Raw genomic sequence first — 24,686 nt, forward strand, 5'->3', positions numbered from 1 at the left:
CGCATACGCATTATAAGTTAACCCAGAGATCGGTATGACGTCGCCATAACGATCCACCATCCAGTACGTATTGGATCTGATCCAGCAACGTCATCGTGCTACAGGCTGCAGCGAGGGGTGTCTCCGGAAACCCCGCAAACAAAAGCATCCACGCTAGTGAAGGAGTTTTTAAAACAGCCATTCGTTTTTTGTAATCTCAATGTTCATCACAGCACCTAATACTTAATACTTAAAGACTTAATAGCCTATTTATTTTCAAGCTTAAACATTTTTATGTTTTAATCTGAACTTCAACATGCCCTAATGATTAGAACTGTTCTAATTATTTGTTATTGTTCAGTAAAACTTTGAGACATACGACTTCATTAGTTAACATGTTAATTCATTATTAACAAACTGACAATGAAAAATACTTATAAAGAATTAATTATTCTGAGTAATGTTAATTTCTTAGTTACTGTTTAATAACATTAAAATCAAAATAACTTTTTTAATGGACCTAAGATAAAACTAACAATCATCAGTATTTCTGAACTAACATTACCAAAACATTATACTTTCTGTACCAAATGTAGCTATTGCTCAATCTTAGTTAATGCATTAAATAATGAGACCTTATTGTAATTTGTTACCTGTTGTTCTTTATAGTCTAATTCTTTTGCACTTTAATCTGTTTGAAAATTTTACTTTTACAGCTCTGAAAAAAATCAAGAGACCACTTAACATTGATTTCTCTTATTTTTTTTCCAGAGCTGTATATATTTTTGGTGCATTGTTGTATTTAAACATTCAGTTATACTAAAATAGTTCTTAAAGCTGTTATGCTATGGCAACACTTTTTTTTGCAACTTATTTCAATATCGTGATAATATCTTATATCGTGATAAAACGTCAGCAATTAATCGCAACATGAAAAATTGATATCGGCACATGCCTACTCCAAAGACGCTTTTATGATAAAAGGGTTCTATAATGACAAGAAAGAACCCTTTTGGCTCTTAAAAAGGGTTCTATATAGAACACTGCCAAAAAAATGCATTTCTTATCTTAGAACCTTTTCTTCTAAAAGTGTATGATAAACAGGTCTGCGTTACCTCATACTCATGACCGGAAAAGCAGAAATGGTGCCGGCGACAGTGGCACAATAAAGTCCCGCTGCTCGCGAGGCACAACACTCGGTCCTGCTCTGCTTCATATTACAGTAACGTTAATATCACATCCATGAACTTGATTTCTATCCCCATTATTTTCCACCGGTTGTGTGGTGAACAAGACATCCCAAGATTCTGCGCTCAAACTTGGTGTCAATAAACCAGTGTTACCCAACCACGATCCTGGAGGCGAACAAACACTGAACATTTACCATGTGCCCTTAATCAAACACACCTGATTTAAAAGATCATCTTATTAGTGGCGACTCAAAGACCTGAAATGAGTGTGGCAGACAAAGACCAAACCGATGTATATATGACTTTTGAGGCTAATTTTAATGCTATAGAACAGAGATTTTCAAACTGGGGTCCAGGGAAAATTTCAGAGAATAAAAATACAAAGCAAAAATCGATAACGTCTACAAAATATTCCATTTCATTTCTAAATGTTTCTCTCCTTCCTTGCCGTATACTTTCCTGCATTGTATATGTTTGATTTGTATCTTTCTAGTGAGTTTCTCACTATAGTCCCCTTTATCTTGCTCAATGGGGTTATAAAGTATTCTTAACGCAGTACGTAAGCTTATACACTCTGCTTATATACATTTATCATGAAAGTTGCTTATACAAATAATTTGTATTTGAAAATGTTCTTCTTCAGGTTTATACATCCAGCATTAAGTTTAGCCAAAATAAAATATACATAAAAATATAGAAATGGATTTTAGGAAGGGGGTGCCTCATAAAAGATTTATAATATTTGGGGGTCCTGGCATAATAAAGTTTGAAAACCCTGGTATTATAGGAAATCAATAAAAGTTAATAAGTGTTTTCAGCTTGTTTATCTTGATATAACAATATAGCATGCAGTCAATTAAAACAATGACAAATCTATTCAAAACCTCATTCAATGTAAATTGTATTCATTGTAAATAATAATCACAATTTGAAGGAAATAATCGACAATTATGATTTGTCATAATCGTGCAGCCCTAGTTTTCATGAAATAAAATCTCATATCATGAAATATGAATTTGGTCATAGGGTCCACCCCTAATATTGTGTTTCTTTTTCACTGCTTAGCTAGTGCCAGTGAAATGTCCCATGTCAGCGGTCTTATGTTTAATGGCAGCGTTTGGAGGAATGAACACAGGTACCTGCTGCCAGATAGATGGGGTGCTGCTGCGCTGGACTCCAGGCCTGGATAGCGGTTCGGTTGATTTCTTTTAGTTTCATCCTAACATTAAAAAAGAACAACAACACATGTGTTATATACTATGATTACTTTAACAAATGTCAACATTTACAGTCAGTGTCTGAATTGTCTAGGTAAGAAAGGGTAATAAGGTTTGTTCTGCTATACTTGCAGTTCATTTAGGAGACTCTTCTGAAAATAATGCAATTGCATATAAATATCAATTATGACAATAAACACATGATATATTGTAAAAGCAATAGTGCAAGAGCAGCTGGGACCTTGAAATGCTAACAAATCAATAACATCATGCTGCTAAATAACTTAAGAGCTGTCACAATTGGACAATTACATAGGATTAATTCAGATTTCGTAATAAAACAGGCATAAGAAGAGAGATCACAGCAGACATGTCTCAGTGAATGAAACGTGCAATATATGTCGCAATGTCCATTTAAAACAGATAATAATGTAGCAGAGAGGCTAATGCAGCAGTCCACAGAAGCATTTTATTAGTTTTAAAAAGTGTCTACCTTCTGTTGTTGTGCTTCTAGCGGTCACACACAGAGATTCATCCACGCACAAACACGAGCGTTAAGTGAATTAGCAAAATAAGTTTATAAGATCCGAGGGTTTATGTGTGTTGTGTGAGATTTGCCCCGGCGGCTGCAGATGGACTGAATTCCACGTCCCCAGTGCTGTCCATCAACGTGGCACAGCAAGCCCCGCCCACTCCCCTGACGACTTCCGGCAACAACTCCCTCCCACCCCCAGGCGACAAATTCCGGCGGAAGAGGTCTGTTTGTCTTGTAAGTGTGTGTTTTGGTTTTTGTGGCACCTGTGTGTGTGTGTGTGTGTGTGTGTTTTTTTTACTTCTCATATCTCACTTAGTGATGCTTTTAGCTGCTTTAAATATCCAATAGCGATTTGTAAGAATATTTTTTGCATGAACAAAATGCATTGTATTAAATCATGTTCACTGTGGACAGATTGACAATATCAGTCAATGTACACGCAGTATGGTGTACTCAAATGTTAACGTTACCATGGTACTGGCTGAGTGATTAACATCTATTTACCGTGGTAATTTAAATATGATATCACATAGTTAATCTAAACAAAGTGGTAGTTATAGTTTCTGGTGTTGCGCAACAGAAGTATAAGGACTAACTTAGTGTAAATGAATCATTTCTACATAATGATAGCAAGTGTAGAAGTGAAATTGCTGTTAAATCAAGCTGCTTTTTAATAAAATAAATAAATAAAAAAGCAAGACCATTTGAGAAAACAGATTGTTCTCTAAACATTAAGCTTAAGATGTGAAAGATTTATAGCATTTATCTACTTAGATTTAAAGTTTATTAAACAATATTTTTTTTAATAAAAAATAGTTTAAAAAAATCTGTTTTAATATGCCCATTGAGTGATACCTCTATTCACAACATAGCAAGTGCCTTATTGCTTTCGTTATGATTTGTATTTACATCATTATATGTGTAGGGCCAATTTTTCTTTCAAAATTCAAGATTCTCAAACTTTTTGATTCCAAGACCCCCTTATCTGAAGGCCCTCTAATCTGACATCTAAAGATAAATACTCAAAAATACGATGTAAGTTTAAGTGTTTTTTTTTTTTTTTTGTATTATTATTATGAAGATTATATTAATAAAACTGAATTTAAATCATTTTAAGATTTACTGAGTATGCGAGGCCCCCTTGTGAGCCCCGGACCCCTGGTTAAAAAGTTATAGCGCCTTACATAACAGAACGTTCCTATCCTATCAAGCAAAAAATGGTAATTATGCGATTGCCTTCATAATATAGTCATGTGAACGTTAAACATTTAGCAGTAGAATTCATCCAGTAAAAATCCATGCGAAATTAATGTAACAATATACCTCAAAGCATGTTGTAAAATGCATAATTTCTATATTTGTATAACAAATAACGTGACATTCGACTTCTTATTTGAATATCCTAATTTTAGTTGTTTTCTTGCAGTTTGTGAATCATTTCTGTGTCAAGTAAATATGAATTGTTATACCAAAATTATTTCTTTCAGTGTACAAATCCTGAAGCAGACACTGTCAGACAGCATCGCTCTATTCATTGGTAGTAGAACATAGGGTTGAGTGGGGTAAGATGAGCATTTAAGCAACTGTGCTTTGTTTTGTCATGTGACCGGACATTCGGAAGGTGCACATCATATCCAGCTGTCTGTAAATGAGAGAAACACAAAGGAGAAGTAAGTTTGTTTCACTTGAAAATTGTTTTCCCCCATGTCAAATCATATTTATTCAGCTCTAAAATTGTACATTGCCATCCAGACGATAAATCTGAAATTCAAAACCAAGGTTATAAATTAAAATGTTGATAATATTTAGTTTTATAATCATTTGTAATGGAAAAATGTTATTAAATTAGAAAAATGCAAAATAGAAGCATTTACACTCGTGGGCTTTTAGACTCATGGATCCACTGTAAATCATACAATTATTTATCAAATGTATAATTTTTTCATGTTTTTGAACACCAGCAAGGCTGCATTTATTTGATCAGAAATACAGTAAAAACCACAATATTGTGAAATATTATATACAGTAAATTAGTTTTCTGTATTATAAATTATAAATGTAATTTATTCCTGAGATTAAAGCTGAATTTTCATCATCATTACTCCAGTCTTCAGTGTCACGTGATCCAAGTAATCATTCTATTATGCTCATTTGATGATCAAGAAACATTTCTGATTATTATCAATGTTGAAACCCCCATCATATATCATATGTTTGCGGAAAGAGTAAAACATTTCCTTACTGAGTTCTTTGATGAATAGAAAGTTTAAATGAACAGCATTTGTGCATTATAGTTTTAAAAACATTTGTTTCTATAGTCTCTTGATCAATTAAATGGATCCTTGCTGAATAAAAAATCTTACTGACACCAACTTTATTTTTGATTTAATATGCATTTCATGTCGTTGTCAAAACTAGGAAAGCTATCATGCCACGAAACTATATCCGAAAAACTGACTGGGGCTCAGTAACCTATGAGGAGCTGGAGAAAGCGTTGGTTGAAGTCAAGCGTGGGAAATCTATCAGAACAGTGGCAAAGGAAAGGAAGATTGGCAGGTCCACCCTTCAGAGGTACATGAAAAAGGCTGAAGAAAAAAGAGAGAAAACAGTCGGGTACAGGGGAACGGCAGAAGCCAAGAGGATCTTGTCCGAGGAGTTGGAGGAGGAGCTTGCAGAAAACATCAGGATGCTGGCTGAACCCACCCACAGTCTTACTCCAAAGAAATGCAGAGAAATCGCATTTGAATTTGCACAAAAGAACAACATTCCTGTGCCCAACAACTGGGGAGAGCAGAGGTTAGCAGGTAGGGTTCGTTGTGACAACTCCATGCAGCAAATCAACCCGCTGTTCTCGTGTACTTACTTGAATTTGTGATTCCTGTAGGTCGAGATTGGCTCAGTAGTTTCATAGCCCGCCACAATCTCTACCGGCACATAACTGAAGCAACATCTTTGGGAAGCCATGGACAGGTGACAGAGCTATAACATATCTGATGAAATGAAAGGAAGTGTATGTAAGATTGTGGCCAAAACTGGTACTGCAATCACTTTCAAAGTACTGTAGAGATCCTGCAGAACGTTTGTTGCAGCAGCTGTGGTAACTAGCTGGTTTAGCTGGCTAGCCAGATTTGTTTAAGCTTAGTTTGTGCCAATCCTGGGTTTTAGGTACCATTAAAGTGGTTTGGCTTTTAGCTGTGTTCATCGCCATAGTAACTTACGCTCCTCGGCTAACTTGCTCCAGGGCAGGTTATGTTCTGGATAAGAGATTTCAAACTGAAATTGGACCAATCAGCTGTGAATAAAGTGACACACTTCTAATGCAATAAAGTCACTCTCCCTGTTTCTGCTCCAAATTAAAGGTCACTACATAGCAAATGGTTTTTAAAGACTAAAGCGTCTGGCTTGCTTATTTATAAAAATAATAATTTTGAATGATTTAGATATAATTTATGTAATTATTATGCCCTTAATCAATTACACATTTATCATTTTAGTTAATCAATTATTAATAGGCACTTTGTTAAAATTAATATAAATAGCCTACATAAAGTCATAAATAAGCTTTAAAATAAATAAATAAAACTATTTAAAAAAAGCAGAGCTGAGCTTAAATGTTCAATTTTCTCTATATCAACTAAACTAACTTCATAACTTTTACAATTTTGTCTTTACGTTGTCCTCTTTCATAGACAGCTTTTATTCTTGCTGTGTATTTTTTTTAACTCTTAATATTTTTCAATCATGTAATATTCTGCAGAAGAGAGAAATGAATCTCGCTGCTTCTCTCGCGAGAAGTGAATCTCAGTTCCACTGATCCAGAGCATGTGATTGGCTGTTCACTGCTGATGTCACAGCTAAACTCCTGAACTCAGGATCAAAGCCTGAGTTGACAGAGAAACCTGATGATCAGGATCATGGGACCAACAAAGCCTTAATACAATGGTTTGGCTTTGTCAACTCAAAACTAATCCTGTAACCCTGAGTTTGTTAAACTACCATCAAGGTACAGGCCCCAGATCTGGCAACCCGAATGCCAAAACACTACTGACTTCGTGATTGGTAAATAGGTGGAGGGCGGAGCTTCAGACCAAAACACGTCAACATCAACATCAGTTGAGGGCTGCAACAACAACTTTTAAATGACGATATCCTGGCCGGACTGTTGTCAGTGATAGAAGTATTTGAAATGAACATGATTTCCTAATGTCTAGAGACATATCAGGGCCATTTTATGATTAATTTAAATATATTTCTTACATACAGTTCCTTTAATATCTGTTGCCAGAGTTCCTACAGACATGGAAAACTTCCAAAATTCCAGTCCTGGAGATGTGAAAAATGAATATAGTCGCTTAAAAAATTATTCAGTGTTCAAAAATTGCTGCCTCCGGAAAAAAAGTGATTTTTACAAATAGAAATTTAGAGCTGTAACATCATGTATTTATTCCTACTCAAAATGCTATCTCCATTTTCTAGATCATCAGTTTCAGTCTTGTCAACCAAGACGAAATCAAAGAGGAGGGTGATGTTCCTGTCCCGATTCACGATGCTTCAGAAGAGGAGAGCGCTGAAATTTGTGATTCAGAACGAGATCTGTTAGAGACTGGGTTATTTCTTACATGATGTTATTTGATTTTAATACTTAATCTTGTTTCTTTAAGAATATAAGAAAAAGTACTGCAAAATGACTTGTAATGAGATCACACATTATTAAATTATTATTATTATCGTTTATAATTTTACTTATGTAAATAATTTTTTCTTCAAACATATACAGATGTCCGGCCTTGGCCTTCTCCTTTTATTCAAATATCACTAAAAAGGTTTTAGAGTGCTTGGAGTCCACTGATTTATTTGTGATAGTAATAACGCAATGAAACATGACAAATTGTGCCGACCTAATTTTTGTTCAGGATGTCATACAAAGAAATGATGAATGTGCAAAAACAAGAGAAACAACAAAATAATAATTGATAATCTGATTATGTTGTAGTCAGTAAAACATGTTAATTGGGGTTCTACACAGAACCCTAGGCTTTGTTACTAAATGTAATGCCAAAGAGGTTCTATATAAGGAGAAATGTGTTCAATTATTGCAAATAATACCTTCACCATGTTTAGTATTTGATATCTTCCTCATATTTTGTTGTCCCACCCCATATTGATTGTCTCTGCGTCTTTAGATCTTTTTTATATCTGATGAAAAAACTTTCAGAAATGGTGTATTGAATCTCGCTGATTTAGACAGTATTTAGACCCTTTCATTTTTTTCACATTGTGTATCCACTCTTTACTTTAACTTTGCAAATGTGTACATTTTGGGAACCAAATGTCCCCACAATGTAATATAAACCTGAGACTACCCACAATGTAAATGGTTTTATATACATAGTAAATTATGTTTTTGTTTGAAAATGTAAAAATGCATAATGTTTCCTGTTATGGGTTGGTTTAGGGGCAGGGGCAGTGTAGGGGGATAGAATGTACAGTTTGTACAGTGTAAAATCCATTACACCAATGGAAAGTCCCCACAATTCACAAAAACCTAACGTGTGTGTGTGTGTGTGTGTGTGTGTGTGTGTGTGTGTGTGTGTGTGTGTGTGTGTGTGTGTGTGTGTGTGTGTGTGTGTGTGTAGAGTGATTAATCACATCCAAAATAAAAGCTGTTTACAGAAAATGTGTGTTCTGCGTATAATTTGCATGTATAAACCCCATTGAATTGATTTAATCTGTGGAATGATTTGAAGACATCAGCCCACAAACGATCGCCATCAAATCAAACTGAACTTGAGAAGTTCTGCAAAGAAGAAGTGGCCAAATATTGCAATGTCTAGATTAGGAAAGTTAGTAGAAACACATGCAACAGACTAAAGGCTTAATTAAAGCAAAAGGTGATTCAACAAAATACTGAAACGAGGGGGTGATCCTTTTTCAGTGAATCTGTTTAAAAAAAAAAAAAAAAATCTGACATGTTGGTTTTATATTTTTTACTTGGATGTTATAAGTTGAACTGAGTAAATGCAGCTGAATAAAAAAAACTGTCTGTCTTCTTTTTTAGGCTGCAAAGCAACAAATTTTGATTATTTTAAAGGGGGGTGATTCTTTTCTATACCCACTGTACATATTACATATAAATATTGTATATAACACTTTTTTTTAAAATATATATACATGCATCAATGGGTTGGTCCTCATTTACAGTTTGGTAAAAACTGGCTTAATGTCCTGCGGTGTGATATACACTCCCAAGGACTATAGATATACAGACGGTGCACTCATAGAATAGGAGAAAGTGCAGTGTGCAATATGACGGACTAAAAAACCTGCCTTCAAAGTAAAAGAGTCAATCGCTGATTGGTAAAGTCATCTCATCTTCAGACATCAAACACTGCAGCTGCAGTGTTTCATAGCATGAACAGCCTAAAAAATGCACTTTTTTGTCATGATGTGAGCGTTTTAAAACCAAATTTACGAGATCGTTGTCAGATTTCATTGGTTATTTCAAATATGAAATTGAATCATAAGCTTGGAGAATAGCTTAGGAGAACTTGATTCAAAAAGATAGGAACTGTATGACTGAAATAGCTGCCTTTGAGGCCTTTCTAAGATGGCCGCCAAGTGAAACGACTACATCTACTAACTATTTTAACTGCGTGCTGCTAATTCTAAAGGCCCGTTCACAACAGTTCTGATTGGCAGACAAAGTTTTTAATATTCATCAGCTGGGGGAAAAATGCTCTGAAAGTGACAATATCATTTCTATGTAGCGTTATCATTATAGCTCGTTGTTGTGTAGTGTTATGTTTTAGCCAGCTCAGTAACATCCAGAGCTGTGCCAGGAAGTGTTTTTTTGCTGTGATAACTGTGTGAAGAAAGCAGCAAAGGCTGGATCGTGTTAAACGCACTGGAGAAATCAAAAACCATGATCCTCACCATGCTGCCAGCCTTATCCAGGTGTGAGTGAGCTCGCTGAAGCAGGTATATGATAAAATCCTCCACAACAACCCCCGGGCGGTAGGCAAACTGCAGTGGATCAATGGAGGTGGTCACCTATGGTCTCAGATGGGCCATAACCAGTCTCTCCAGAACCTTCATGATGTGAGAAGTTAAGGCAACCGGTCTGTAGTCACTGAGGTCAGATGGAGAAGACTTTTTTGGTACTGGGACAAGGCATGATGTTTTCCACAGCAGAGGGATCTTCTCCAGTCTTAAGCCTGCAACATACTCCACAAGAACAGAGAAAAAAATTCTCGCTCCCAGGGCTGCGAGAACAAAATGACGTCATTTTGTTCTCGCAGCCCTGGTTCGGGAGTTCTTGCAGCTTGTTCTCGGCACATCACCTGAGTAGAACATTTTTCTTGCGGGTGTCCGGGAACTATTGAGTGATTGGTCAGACATTTAAAGTGGGCGTGGTTAATGCGGAGAAACGCAGATGATCGGCACCTGCTTTTCTCGAGAAGTATGGAATGTACTGGCAAGAACGAACTTTTTTCTTGTTCTTGCCACCTCGAGAAAACAAACAAATTTCTCTGTTCTTGCAGAGTATGTTCCAAGCTTTAGACTGAGGTTATAAAATCCCACATAACTGGTTAGCGCAGAGTCAGACCTTCAGGACTCCTTCAGGGGCTGATACCATCCGGACCTGGAGCCTTGTTGGAGCCTAACCTGACAGCTTGAGACAGACAGGGGGGTGGGGGAGGTAGGGGCATGGTGCTTTCTGCTAGGAAGAAAGATGTTGATGTTGAGGGGTGGGTGGTGGCACCATTTTGCCCAGTATTTGGTTTAATCACTCTGTCTCCTCTCCACCAATCAGCTGGAGTGTGGTGAGCGTTCTGGCGCAATATGGCTGTCGTTGCATCATCCAGGTGGATGCTGCACATTGGTGGTGGTTGAGGAGATTCCCCCTTCTATGTAAAGCGCTTTGAGTGCCTAGAAAAGCGCTAGCCTATATAAATGTAACGTGTGTCACCAATCATTGAGGAGGTGTGAGAGGGGAGTAGATCAGGTGGCAGGGAGGGTGGGGGACCTGTATGACAGGGGACAGGGTAAGGTGCAGCTGAGCTGAACCTATTGAAAAACACATTCAGCTCTTTAGCCCTATCCAGGCATCCCTCAGCCTGATTTCGGTTCACCTTGAACCCTGTGATGGTCTTCATTCCTGACCACACGTCCCTTGCGTTGTTCGGCTGAAGCTTATTCTCCAGCTTCTTCCTTTACACCTCCTTGCTTTCTTTCATCCTCACTTTCAGCTCCCTCTGCACCGTCGTCAGAGTTTACTAGTAACTCTCACTTCCCACAATTAGCATATATGACGTTAACCGTAATGAGGCAGTCAGCTGTCACACTCAACAGTAAGTAGAAGGGCCTCAAAATATACATAGCGAGACGGATGACTGTGTCAAACAGCTTGTGTTGCTCCGGGCTATGGATGAGACGCTCAACCTGGACACTCAGCCGAGCAATGGACTGTTTTCCTCACCTCATGAGCAACTTCGACAGGTAAGCAGGTCCGTAGACTTTTCATGACACACAAACATCAACAGGAAAACTTGTGTCGACTCAACATTCCCGGGTTCAACAGCGACAAGTCGCCCATCGAGTCACTGCTTAAGTCAGCACTAACTCAGATTAGGAGTCAGATTACATTTAATGTCATAAATGAGCTGATGAGCTCTCCTGATGAGAGCTGAGGTAATCGCAACCACATTCGCGGCATACATTCACAATGCGTTTTCAGTTCATGCCGTTGGAAGCTTAACTTCCATAGAAATTAATATGAGAAGTTGAAACACTTACATTGCTTAGCATCCGTTTAAATTAATGCCTGCAGCTGAGCTGTGTTGTAAGTGTGATCTCCATCCCCCAAGTGTGTGTGTAAAACATGCGGAAATGGCTCCCTCTGCTGGCTGTAGTCTTTAGCTTCTGGGCAAACATTCCAAAGATTACGCAAATATCGTCAATTTGCGTCACGAGAGGAATTTTTCCAGAATATATTATTTGAATATACTCCAGGGTTTCTACTGATACGCTAATCGCTGAAGTAACCCTTTAAAGGGTTAGTTCACCCAAAAATGAAATTTATGTCATTAATAACTCACCCTGGTTCCACACCCGTAAGACCTCTGTTCATCTTCAGACCACAGTTTAAACTATTTTATATTTAGTCCGAGAGCGTATGCAAGTGTATGCCTATACTGTCATGTCCAGAAAGCTAATAAAAACATCATCAAAGTAGTCCATATGTGACATCAGTTAGTTAGAATCTCTTGAAGCATCGAAAATACATTTTGGTCCAAAAATAACAAAAAACTACGACTTTATTCAGCATTGTCTTCACTTCCGCGTTTGTTAAACTGTTCCGAAGAGGAACTTACGGGTGTGAAATCATGCATTAGGGTGAGTCATTAATGACGTAAATTTCATTTTTGGGTGAACCAACCCTTTAAATTATAAATTGCTGCTAGTACACTTCAATGTAGGTGTGGGTAAAGGCGCTGGCTGAGATTCTGCCTGAAACACGTCAGCAGCTTTTGCTGAATTTTAGAACTTTCTTTATCCTTATATCTTTTTTGTCGTCCTTGGTATGAACGGGTCTTAAGTATTCTCTCGAATATTAATTTCGAATATTAAGTGGTAATGAAAAACTATTTATTGCTTCATTTATTTATTTTTCAATTAATTTATTGGGGGTCAAATTGATATTTACAGTTATAACAGAAAAAAAGCTTAACCTATTTATACTGGATTTGAATAAGGATTAAAATTTAGCAAATAATGAGATAAATATTTATTTTACGCCAACAACACCGCTGTGGATCCGGAAACATCTAAACAGAACATGAGGGTTTTCCAATGTGGGAAGATGTGTTGTATTATTCCATATTGACGCATAGGCGGCGCTGTTTCTTTGTGTTTTGTCCACTTAGCGCACAGTGGGAGTGTTCCGCCTCATTCAAGGGTTCCTTCTCCAACGCTGCTGTCATTTATAACCAAGAAAGACACAAAGAAAGACGACTGATGAAAGTACAAATGTGAGCGCGTGATAGTGCTGGATGTGTGTGTGTGTTCATGCTATTGGCGATCGGTTGTCTCATCTGATAACGGGCGCAGGTGGATCATTTACCGCATTGATCAGCTGAGCCTCGAAAACCAGCATCAGCATCAGTCGGTAAGATAACTACTCATACAAATGACTCAATACATCAGTTCACATTAATGAACTTCACGATACGTCTCAGTAAACTGCTTTAATAATCAGCCTGGTAAGTAGCCTAATGAAATCACTTTTCCTGTAAATGGATTTATCCTTTCAATAGTAGCCTAACTGGTTTCATAAGATGGTAATGCAGCAATTTTTCATCATTAGCCTAAAGGATTTAGGATATTTGGATTTACTAATACAACGTGATATTGCAAGACATGACGCCAGTTTAATTCCCCGAGTTACACCTTACCTGTTTCATGGTATAGTATTAGGCTATAGGCGTACATGTGTACTGGAACATTATGATCTACTCTGTAGCCAACATTAAGACACAGCCCTTCAGAAATACTGTAGGAACTGTTGAATACCAGTGTATTTTAGGAAGTAGTTTATATTCATTCTGTTTTGACTTTCCTTCATTAGCAAGGCAAAATCAGATGACTCGCTTTTTGTTATGAAAATGAGAATTTTAGTCTTAGTGTTGCACTGCAAACGCCCATGTGAAGTGGCTTTCATGATAGTTCCAACTCTTTATTCTGATTGGTTAACCTGGTGCATGAAATGTTGATAAATCACTGATCTATATGTGATGTTTAAATGTACTCTGTATAGATCAGTATAGATAAACATTCTGTAATAATGCACCAAATGTGTTGTTGTTGGCAACCATGAACAGAAAACAGTTGAAAGATATGACTTGGTGCAATAATCGTTATATTTACGAGGCTATTATATGAATTAAAGACATAATATGCAAGATTTTTGGATTAAAATATCCCAAAACCACTAGAACCACATCAAGAAGATGTTTGGTCTGGAAACTCACCATTGGCAGGGCTCAATTCGAGGGGAGGGATAAACGGTTGTTTTTCAAACTCCCTCTGCACGCGATAGGATAGCGCTACAACCAACCAGAGCAACGTGAAGCAGAAGTAGTGAAGCTAGTAAACATGTGAAGATTAAACTTTCGCTGTATCCGGTCAGCAAAACTCCGAACACATCTTCCCTTTTTAAAAATGACTTCAGTGCCGTTCTTTGTTCTTTTCTCAGAGAAAAGCTTAACTCCAAGTCTTCCAGAGTCACGGTCAAAGCTGATTTGAAAGACCGCCGTTCTCAAGGGTCTGTGTTTACTAGAAGCACGCAAGTGCAACTCGGCCGTCGTTATGTTAAGCCCCGCCCACCGACTCTATACACGATGTGATTGGCCTGACCAGAGTTTGGTTTTTACAGCTCAGACGTGTATTGAGAATTGCTAGGCGATACTCGCGGCAGCAAATGCGTCTAGATTTCTAGGCTACTAGAACAGTGTTATATATTTTGCTGACTTGTGCATTATCCCAAATGTTTCCAAGAATGTTTAAATCCAGAGAAATTAACAATTTTAACCAGGACATGGGCCGTGTCTGTGCGTCGCCTATCAATGACATCATACCCGGGTTACCCTCAATTTCCGGTTTTATTTTACAGAAACCATGGAAACACCAAAAATGCTTTAAAATATTATGTTTTTATTAGACAGGTGAGCAACTGTTTGGATGCATTGTCAGAAAACTAACCATTTTTATATACCGGTAGCTCAGCACAGTTATTCTTATTGTTTAAATCTCGTTTTCATGATTTACCCTGAGTCTGAGTACCATATTTTACCATGCCATACCATACCTAATATTGATCTAGTTTACTGCAGTGTGCAACAAGTCTGTCATAGCATCCGCAGAGCGAACGTACAGAGTAGCATTTTAACATATCATTCAACGCACTCAAGTAATGTGTCTAATATGATAACACAGCACTGCGTACGCATGACCAGAAAAAGCAGAAGCAATCGTCTGCGGCATAATAAAAGCGTGTAATCCAGGCGTCATCAAGCTTCGCGTTTTGAATAAACGACCACTAGCAGTGAAAAATTACATATTGTGGCTTTAAATAAATTATTGAAAATTTGTGTCTTTTTTATACTGCTATGTAAAATAAATGTAACTTATCTTATCCGTGGTAAATCACTGCAACATTCATTAAAGGGATAGTTTACCCCAAAATGTATATTTGCTGTTAATTTACTCGCCCACAGGCTATCCAATATGTACGTGTCTTTTTGTTCAATAGAAGAGTAAAACTATTTTTAACTGAAACCGTGGTCCTTGGTGATTCGTATAATGCGAGTCAATGACTGCTCACTTTTGTGCATTTATTTTCCTGATTTATTTGTGTACTGTTGATTATTTTCTTATAGAAGCCATTCCCTCAATCACCTATTTCGAGAAAGATTCAGGATGTGGCACGGTGTATGGCATGTTGCCGACATGCCTCATCCAAATATAATCCAGATTACTTTAAAGGAGTAGTGAAAAGGACTAGTGACTAAAATGAAAATTATTCCATGATTTACTCACCATCAAGCCAGCTAGGTGTATATGACATTCTTCTTTCTGATGAACACAATCAGAGTTATATTAAAAAATGTCCTGTCTAGTCCAAGCCCTATAATGGCAGTGCAGGGTTCCATTGAGTTTGAAGCGCAAAAAAGCACATCCATCCATAATAAACATTCTCCACACTGCTTCAGGGGGTTAATAAAGGTCTTCTGAAGCGAATCAATGGGGTTTTGGAAGAAAAATATCCATATTTAAAACTTTAGTCAAATATCTAGCTTCCGGCGGACCACCTTTCGTATTCAATTTACAAAGAAAGTGTAACGCATCTCACAGTTCAAAACGCTTATGCTACATTCTAGATCTATGTCGCGCCAGTTACGCCTTTTCTGTAAATTGTATACAATTAAATAATCTAGATATTTAACTTTATGAAGGGTTAAATATGGATATTTTTCTTACAAAACCCCATCGACTCACTTCAGAAGGCCTTTATTCACCCCACAGAGCCGTGTGGAGAATGTTTATGAGGGATGGATACACTTTTTTGAGCTTTAAACTCAATAAACTCGGTCACTGCCATTAAAGTGGCTCTTGGAAGTGTCAGGATATTTATTAATATAACTCTGATTGTATAAAGTCATTTAGAAAGTCATATACACCTAAGATGGCTTGAGGGTGAGTAAACCATGTGATAATTTTCATTTTAAAGTGAACTACTCCTTTAAGTATGGATTCACTTGCATTTTGTTGTCTTTTAACAATGAAGAACATGACTTATGGTGCTTATTGGCAGATCAGAATGTGAAGTCACCATGAAGCAATTTGCTGTTTATTGTCAATATTGGTCCCAATGCAGCAGGGAAAGCAGATACAGTCTTTGCTCTGCGGCGTGACATGCGAGACATGCAGTCAGAAAAGTAGTTAAGTCAGCATAGTCTCTCGTATACTGTCTGTGCAGAAAGGGAGGAAATGACCTCTATTAAAACACCTCAGTCAAATTTACACAGCGTGCAGCACTGAACAACTTGCAGCTTAAACCTTCAAGACACTTACTCATTATTAATCATTCCGTTCAATCAATATCATGACATTTGCTGCTTAATTATTGGCATTATGTTTAGATTGAATAGCCAGAGGAGAACTGGACTTAGGATGTTTTTCCCATTATCTGACATCAAATGGAGTTTTTCTTATCTTTTCACAGTCTGCTTTGGCGTACACATGCACCAGGGGACTATATACAGCTCTGGGAAAAAATAAGAGACCACTGCAAAATTAACAGGTTCTCTGGTTTTATAGGTATGTGTTTGTGTAAAATTAACAATTTTGTTATATTCTATGAACTACTGAAAACATTTTTCCAAAATTCCAAATAAAAATATTGTAATTTAGAGCATTTATTTCCCGAAAGCAACAACTGGTCAAAATAACAAAACAGATGCAGTGTTGTCAGACCTCAAATAATGGAAAGAAAATAAGTTCATATTCATTTTTAAACAACACGATACCAATGTTTTAACTTGGGAAGAGTTCAGAAATCTATATCTGGTGGAATAACCCTGATTTTGAATCACAGCTTTCATACCCCTTGGCATGCTCTCCACCAGTCTTTCACATTGATGTTGGGTGACTTTATGTCACTCCTGGTGCAAAAATTCACGCAGCTCGAAATTGTTTGTTGGCTTGTGACCACCCATATTCCTCTTGATCACATTCCATTGGTATTTAATGGGGTTCAGGTCTGGAGACTGGGCTGGCCATGACAGGGTCTTGATCTGGTGGTCCTCCATCCACACCTTGATTGACCTGGCTGTGTGGCATGAAGCATTAGGGACTTTAAGCAACAGCCACTGAGGGAACGGCAACAGCAACCGGAAGTAAACAGTAACTGCCTAAGCCAAAGAATGTAAAAATCATTAAGCAACAATAAAGAGACGGCGTAATGGATCATTTAACGTTATTTGACAAAATATAAAAAAAACGTAATTTAAAAAGCAATGAAATGGTTGCTTTTGGCATTAATTAATAAACAGATACAATTAAAATGTCACATAACTATATTTACTTATCTAACCTGTCACGTATTAATGACTATGGCAAATCAGCTGTTTTCTTGTAGTAGACAGTTACAGTAGAACATCACGAAGTAGCAGTTAAAGTCGCGCATGCGCAATAGAATGCCAGAACGCCGTAGCTGTTCCATCAGTGGCTGCTGCTTAAAGTCCCCATTGTCCTGCTGGAAAAACCAGTCCTCAGAGTTGGGGAACATTGTCAGAGGAGGAGGAATCAAGTTTTCTTCCAGGACATTAGGACAAACTTGTATGTGGTTTGATTCATGCATCCTTCACAAAGACAAGTCTGGCTCCGTCTAACCATTAGACGACCAGGTGTTGGACAAAGCTGAAAATTGACTCATCAGAGATGACCTTACTCCAGTCCTCTACAGTCCAATCCTTATGGTCTCTTGCAAATAAAGATAAAACTGAACGCCTCAATATTGCAATAAATCAAGGTTAATACAACAGCCTCTTAAAACATCTACAAACTCTCAAGTCTCAGTTTAAGTTTAGGCACACAAAAAAGGCAAAATTCTTCAAGTAGGTGAAGAATTTTAAAGAAAATATAAGATTTTAAAATATCTGTTTTTAAAAAGTCATTTATTCCTGTGATTATTATCAATCTTGAAAACAGTTGTGCTGCTTCATGTTTGTGTGGAAACCGTGATTCATTTTTAGGATTATTTCATGAATATAAACTTTTTTTAACTTTTATTTGAAATCTTCTGTAACATAATAAATGTCTTTACTGCCACTTTTGACCAATTTAATGTCCTTGTTTAACAAAAGTATTCATATCTTTAAAAAAAAAATCCAAACTTTTGAATGGTAGACAACACAGCAACACCCTGGCAACCAGTACAAAAACAAAAACAAAAAAAAGAAATACACATTTCGCTGCACTTCTCTTGATAAAATGTATAAACAAATCTATAACTATTACCTGAAACCATACATTTTTTATTAAATGAGATTGTTCATGCTTCATTAAACTCATCTAAACTAGCTGTAGAATGGCTTCATCTTATCTCTTCAGTCATGAGATATTTAAGAGTTACAGCAAAGGAAAGGATGCTTTAGAACACTGTGTTTTTATGCTTTTTAATGCTTTTCTTTTTGCCTACATCTGCAACAAGTGAAGTCTTGGACAGCTTCAGGCTTAAGTTGCATGAAGTGTTGCATCTGTTATTATTTGGATCTTGCTTGTACTAGCAGGATTTAGCTGACAAATTCCAACAGCTTGGATTAAATCCACAGGCAAATTTTGTGAATCCAAGAGTAGTTATTAATTGAATTGGTGAGCTGAACGTTTTTACCCACTGGTTGTTAAAATAAGAAATCCAAAATTAAAATTATGTCAATATTTACTTACACCGTGGTGTGCCAATTTTACAGAAAATATTCATATAACCTTTCGTATAAAAAAGATAAGTCAAATTCTCTCCTTTTGTGTTCTAGAAAAAAATCAGAGCATATGTCTGAATGACTGCAAGCTTCGGTACGAGCATATTTTGCAAACTAATTCATCATATGATCCAAGAGCAAATCAAATAATCTTTATTTGGTGCTGCTAAGCACAGAAATCTGGTCAAATACTCATTGAGTGAGTTGCACCATTGTTATTCAGGACAAAACAAGAGTGTATTCTAGGATTGTTTTAATACCAAGACTGAAATCACATTTTTTTTTTCTCGCTCAAACTGTTGCAGTTTCCTGCGAGTGTGCTACAGCATGCTGTTAAGCTGTGTGTTTGTAGTCAACACTGCAGAATGCCCAGGAACGTCCTAATCTAATCTAGCCTCCATATGTTTCTCTTTAAGAGATCCTCCCATGCTTAAGACCGTTCGTCTGTGCGATGGTCAGAAATTCCTCACATAATTGTACCTTGGCACTTGTCCCTGAGAGTTTGTGGCATTTCAGCTTTAATTCTGTTTTGGCCTTTGCTGAACAACAAAATGCACATTAGTTCATAATGTTATTTAGACTATATAGCAGGGCCTGAACTGATGTAAACGTATTAAAGAGTGAACAATATGTGGTGTTTTTTTTTCTAAAGCAAGCCTCACGTCTAAGTATTACACTTGCAACATAGTCTTATTGGAAAAAACGTGGCTCTCCCAGGGTTTGCAATAATCTAAAAACGCACCAACACATAATTTGTGCTATGAACATCCAAAAATCCCTCAAAACATGCAGCTTGTTGAGGAAGGAGGTGTTCTATCAAACTAATCTTATCATATAGCAACTGAACTGCTGGTTAATGGTAAAAATACAGAAAGAAATCTTATAGAAGTGTCAAAGAACCTGAGACTTATCTAGGCAATACGGCTCTTTTCACTTCAGTAATAATTACAAGGCAAAACCTGAAACCATTCAGAACACTCTCACAAATGCATAGCAACACACAAAAAAACGCTGCGTCTTAGCAACTACAAAAACTGCTCATCCAACCACAGGATAAAATTGCTGTGTGAAGACAGCATCAAGCAATGTCAAATATAAAGGGGACTTCTTATGCCCCTTTTTTACTTTTAAACCCAGCCTGATCTGCCGGCGATTTGATTTCGCCCTGCAACTCAGTCTGAAAATCTGTGCATTCATTTCTACTACTTCTGTTACACTTTTGCGGGAACCAATCACAGACTAGCTTATCCACCTGGCGCGCTATTGGCGGGTTTAACACGATGACGGATAGAGAAGCGATGGGTCATTGGGCATAGACTGTAAAAAAAATATGGACGTAGTGTCCGTGACATCACCCATAGGATTCCGATAAGCCATTCTGTTCTGTCATGAAGATCAAAATTAGCCTTTTAAGCCAAAACCACAATTTGTACCAGGCTGTAAACATGTTTTTTTTCTGCTGTAAAGTTGAGAATTTTAACATGGGGCTCAATGAGATTCTGCTCCCTTCTGGTCTGAAGCCTGCCTCTGGTGACCAGTTAAGGAATTACAGTTTACATTCCTTCCGTATTGGCTTCAAGAGAGATCGCGGAAGGTTGCCGCTTGGTCATTGCCTGTTTATCACGCTTCTTGTGGTTTGATTGGTTGAAGGACTATCCAATTGCGTACAGAGTTATTTGAACTATGCCGTTGGTCAAGCCTCTTGTGCAGAAGAAAATACAGAGCAGACTCCCCAGACCAGTGTTCAATCTTAAATTGAGCTTGGTCTGCTGATAGTGAGTACAAGGTGAATACAGTATATAAATGTGATTTTCATGCACAGGCATACAGCAGGGTTGTGTACCATTCAGGGCCATAACCAGCCACCATAGACATTGAGGTTGACATGTCCCTCCGAATAATTAGAAATAGGCAAACTGAGCCTCACCCCCCAATATTTTATATTCTTGATACTTTGGTATTTTGTATTCTTCTTTGATGTTTGTTGCTAGGATGACAAAAGTAAAACAATTTTTTTTTAGGTTGATCTCCCTCTGCAGTATAACAGCGCTCATCACTGTCAGAATGAGTCAGAGGGCCAATCAAATGAAAGAAGGCGGGGCTTACTAAACATGTAATATTTGACAACTGTTTTATGATAAAAAAACATTCAGAGACCAAGAGTAATATAGAGTGATGCAAACTACTTGACATTTTTTATGAATATTCACTGTTTCCAATCTAAAATATGACATTATTTATGTAAATTATAACTGAATTTGACTTTTTAATAATTTATTTTATTTTAAATAAACCAATGAGAGACCCCCCCCCCCCAAAAAAAAAAACCTTTGTTCCTCCCCCAATGTCTAAGAATGCTTTTAAATTACAAATTTTATTTTATTTTAAAGAGTTTAAATTTAACGTTTATTGGCCTTAAAAATACAGATTAATGGACCAAGATGGAACTTTAATAAATTATTTGAAAGGGAACCAATTCTTAAATTCTGAATTTTGCCCAACCCTGCCAGGCAGAAAGGAATAGATCAGTCAGTAAAAGTAAAATGTCTACTTTGAGATGCCAATAGAAAAATATAATAAGGGATTATGAGCTATAATATCAGAGGCAGCACAGTGTCTTTGGCTCAGATGAATCGGAGCGACTGAAACCCTGTCATTGTCAATCAGTGTACATCCTGTTTTCTGTGGCACAGAACATTACTCAAAATGATGATTAGTTGTTTTTTATATGTTGTAAAACAAAGCTTGTTCTGGGTTTTTGTCCTTAGATGTTACATTTATTTGAAGACTGAAGACCAAGTCACTGAAATAAGTGCAAATACCAAAACTGACATTTATTTGTGGTCAGAGCTATACTGCTCAAAAGTGAAGTGAAGCATGCAATAGAAGTTGAAACTGATATCACAGTTTCAGTCTGTCTCATGGATCTCATGGATTCAGTGTCAATCATGATCGTAATTAGTTGAAAGTAGTTTGCTGTTACCAAGCTGTAGTGTGAGAATAGCTCATCAAAGTTAATGTAAGATGTTAATATAATTATATCAAGAACCTAGTACACTAATAAGAGCACTTAGGGCATTTTTTAAGTATAATTCCAAAAAAATAAAAAAGCTACTTCCCTGATCGCCCTAAGGGTATTATGTTATGAATAATCTGAGATATTTGTTCATGAGCCAAAAATGGCCTAGGCAGACAGTAATGGCTTTATTAAGCAACTGGTCAATAGTCAATAGTATCTGGGCCATTGCCTTAAGGAGAGATGAGACATTGATGTTGCCTTTGCCAGCTGGCTGTAGTGACAGTATAAGGCAAGCATTGTTGCACTTTCTTTGCAAATGGAAATTAACCTTCTACCATTGGGGACATGCAAACATATCCTGCCAGACTTGGTGACATTTGTGGTTAAACACATCCTTTCATGCATGCTGCAAGGTGTAGCGTGCCATGCGGCATCAGATATCTCAAGTCTAAAACAACATCTTTAGATCTCTAGTATGCTAAAAGACATTCTGGGCCAGATACTAGATCACCAAACTTTTTATTGTGCTTTATAGTTTATCAAAATGCTATAAGAATATTTCAACTTATCTAGAATATTTTTATTGTGCTTAACAGTGCATCAAAAATGCTTTAAGGTTCTCTCTCTCTCTCTCTCTCTCTCTCTCTCTCTCTCTCTCTCTCTCTCTCTCTCTCTCTCTCTCTCTCTCTCTCTCTCTCACACCAAAATTGGACAGTTAAAGACTGAATTTTTTTTGCCTGGTCTGATGAGTCTCAATTTGTGTTGAGACATTCAGATGGTAGGGTCAGAATTTGGCATGAACAGAATGAGAACATTGATCCATCTTGTTGCCACTGTGCAGGCTGGTGGTGGTGGTGTAATGGTGTGGGGGATGTTTTCTTGGCACACTTTAGGCCCCTTAGTGCCAACTGAGCATTGTTTAAATGCCACAGCCTCCCTGAGCATTGTTTCTGACCATGTCCATCCCTTTATGACCACCATGTACCCATCCTCTGATGGCTACTTCCAGCAGGATAATGCACCATGTCACAAAGCTCAAATCATTTCAAATTGGTCTCTTGAACATGACAGAGTTCACTGTGCTAAAATGGCCCCCACAGTCACCAGATCTCAACCAAATAGAGCATCTTTGGGATGTGGTGGAACAGGAGCTTCGTACCCTGGATGTGCATCTCACAAATCTCCATCAACTGCAAGACATTATCCTATCAATATGGTGGGAGGCTTTCAGTACCTTGTTGAATCAATATCATGTAGAATTAAGGCAGTTCTGAAGGTGGGGTCAAACACAGTATTAGTATGGTGTTTCTAATAATCCTTTAGGTGAGTGTGTATATATATCAGGCATAACATTATGATCACCTTCCTTATATTGTGTTGGTTCCCCTTTTTCTGTCAAAACAGCCCGGACCCATGGAGGCATGGACTCCACTTGACCCCTGAAGGTGTGCTGTTATCTTGCACCAAGATGTTAGCAGCAGATCATTTAAATCCTGTAAGTTGCAAGGTGGGGCCTCCATGGATCGTACTTGTTTGTTTAGCACATCCCACATATTCTCGATTGGATTGAGATCTTTTGAGGACAAGTCAACACCTCAAACTCATTTTTGTGCTCCTTAAACCATTCTTGAACATTTTTTGCTGTTGAAAAAGAGGCCACAGCCACCAGGGAATACCGTTTCCTTCTTACAGGGTTTGCGACAATGCTTAGGTATGTGGTACGTGTCAAATTAATATCCACATGGAAGGCAGGGGCCAAGGTTTTCCACCACAACATTGCCCAAAGCATCGCACTGCCTCCGACAGCTTTCCTTCTACCCATAGTGCATCCTGGTGTCATATGTTCCCCAGGTAAGCGATGCACACACACCCAGCCATCCATGTGATGTAAAAGAAAATGTAATTAATCAGACTTGGCCACCTTCTTCCATTTCTCCGTGGTCCAGTTCTGATGCTCACATGCTCACTGTTGGTGTTTTTGGTGGGACATGGCTCAGCATGGGCACCCCAAATGGTTAGCGGCTATGCAACCACATAACCAATAAACTGCAAAGCACTGTGTTTCTTGAGCAGTTTTGAGAATTTTGAGGCCAAGTTAACACTTTAAACTCATTGTGCTCCACAAACCATTTCCTAACCATTTTTGCGTTGTGGCAGGGAGCATTATCCTGTGGAAAAAGGCCACAGCCACCAGGGAATACTGTTTCCATGAAAGGCTGTATATGTTCTGCAACAATGCTTAGGTAGGTGGTACGTGTCAAAGTATCATCAACATGGATGGCAGGACCCAAGGTTTCCCAGCAGAACATTGCCCAAAGCATCACACTGCCTCCACCGGCTTACCTTCTTCTCATAGTGCATCCTGGTGCCATGTGTTCCATATATATTCAATCATGACAACTCTCGGCAGTTATTAACAGTTTTAGCATGTTAAAGAATTTGGTAGTGTTGTGTTCAGGCTTGGCAGAATAGATAGGGTACATTGTTGATTTTTGCTGGTGCTGCAGAGCAAGTTTGGACCAGCTGCTGCTAACAAATACACAGATACGATGTTGTGAGCATGTAAGATATGCTGCTGCTGCTGCATGAATTGACATACATAAATAACATAAGATCTAGAGAGGTGGACCCTGAATCAGACTATTTAAATGTTGAGCAAGCATCTCATTGGCTGCAGGATCAGCAGAGGCCAATCCGCTTGTTCCA

At 37.7% G+C, this 24,686-nt stretch overlaps 3 protein-coding genes across 6 annotated transcripts in view; 2 read left to right on the forward strand and 1 right to left on the reverse strand.

The window, feature by feature from the left end:
- Nucleotides 1–3,035, reverse strand: part of sec31a (SEC31 homolog A, COPII coat complex component) — a 35,362-nt gene extending 32,327 nt beyond the window's left edge. The window contains exons 1-2 of the mRNA XM_067434075.1: nucleotides 2,880–3,035; nucleotides 2,309–2,388 (exon numbers count right to left, since the gene is read on the reverse strand). Coding sequence (XP_067290176.1) covers nucleotides 2,309–2,387 — 79 coding nt within the window. The 5' untranslated portion in view covers nucleotide 2,388; nucleotides 2,880–3,035. The remainder of the gene's footprint in view (nucleotides 1–2,308; nucleotides 2,389–2,879) is intronic.
- Nucleotides 3,036–3,052: 17 nt separating this feature from the next.
- On the forward strand, nucleotides 3,053–8,557 carry zgc:113274 (uncharacterized protein LOC552925 homolog). Of its 3 annotated transcripts, none has more exons than XM_067434076.1 (5): nucleotides 3,053–3,155; nucleotides 4,409–4,591; nucleotides 5,340–5,725; nucleotides 5,806–5,891; nucleotides 7,398–8,556. In XM_067434076.1, the coding sequence occupies exons 3-5, from the start codon at nucleotides 5,350–5,352 to the stop codon at nucleotides 7,542–7,544; spliced, it is 609 nt and encodes a 202-aa protein (XP_067290177.1). In that variant the 5' UTR covers nucleotides 3,053–3,155; nucleotides 4,409–4,591; nucleotides 5,340–5,349; the 3' UTR covers nucleotides 7,545–8,556. The 3 variants fall into 3 exon arrangements, with proteins under 3 accessions (XP_067290177.1, XP_067290178.1, XP_067290179.1); XM_067434077.1 differs by having other exon boundaries at nucleotides 3,088–3,142; XM_067434078.1 differs by having other exon boundaries at nucleotides 3,122–3,155; nucleotides 4,543–4,591; nucleotides 7,398–8,557.
- A 4,283-nt stretch (nucleotides 8,558–12,840) lies between these two features.
- The window catches only part of cdc42se2 (CDC42 small effector 2), a 58,472-nt gene continuing 46,626 nt past the window's right edge, over nucleotides 12,841–24,686 (forward strand). The window contains exons 1-2 of one of the 2 annotated variants that reach the window (XM_067434114.1): nucleotides 12,841–13,089; nucleotides 16,705–16,799. The gene's annotated coding sequence lies outside the window, so the exon portion shown is untranslated. The remainder of the gene's footprint in view (nucleotides 13,090–16,704; nucleotides 16,800–24,686) is intronic. The other variant, XM_067434112.1, reaches the window with a different exon arrangement.

Source organism: Pseudorasbora parva, chromosome 23, assembly GCF_024679245.1.
Source record: "Pseudorasbora parva isolate DD20220531a chromosome 23, ASM2467924v1, whole genome shotgun sequence".
NCBI lineage: Eukaryota > Metazoa > Chordata > Actinopteri > Cypriniformes > Gobionidae > Pseudorasbora > Pseudorasbora parva.

What these genes read in the sequence shown, in the direction of transcription:
- zgc:113274 (XM_067434076.1), top strand. Translation starts at nt 5,350, where the DNA reads ATGCCACGAAACTATATCCGAAAAACTGACTGGGGCTCAGTAACCTAT. An exon ending in GGGAGAGCAGAGGTTAGCAG is followed by an intron (nt 5,726 to 5,805) that starts GTAGGGTTCGTT and finishes TGATTCCTGTAG; the next exon opens with GTCGAGATTGGCTCAGTAGT. An exon ending in CTTTGGGAAGCCATGGACAG is followed by an intron (nt 5,892 to 7,397) that starts GTGACAGAGCTA and finishes TCCATTTTCTAG; the next exon opens with ATCATCAGTTTCAGTCTTGT.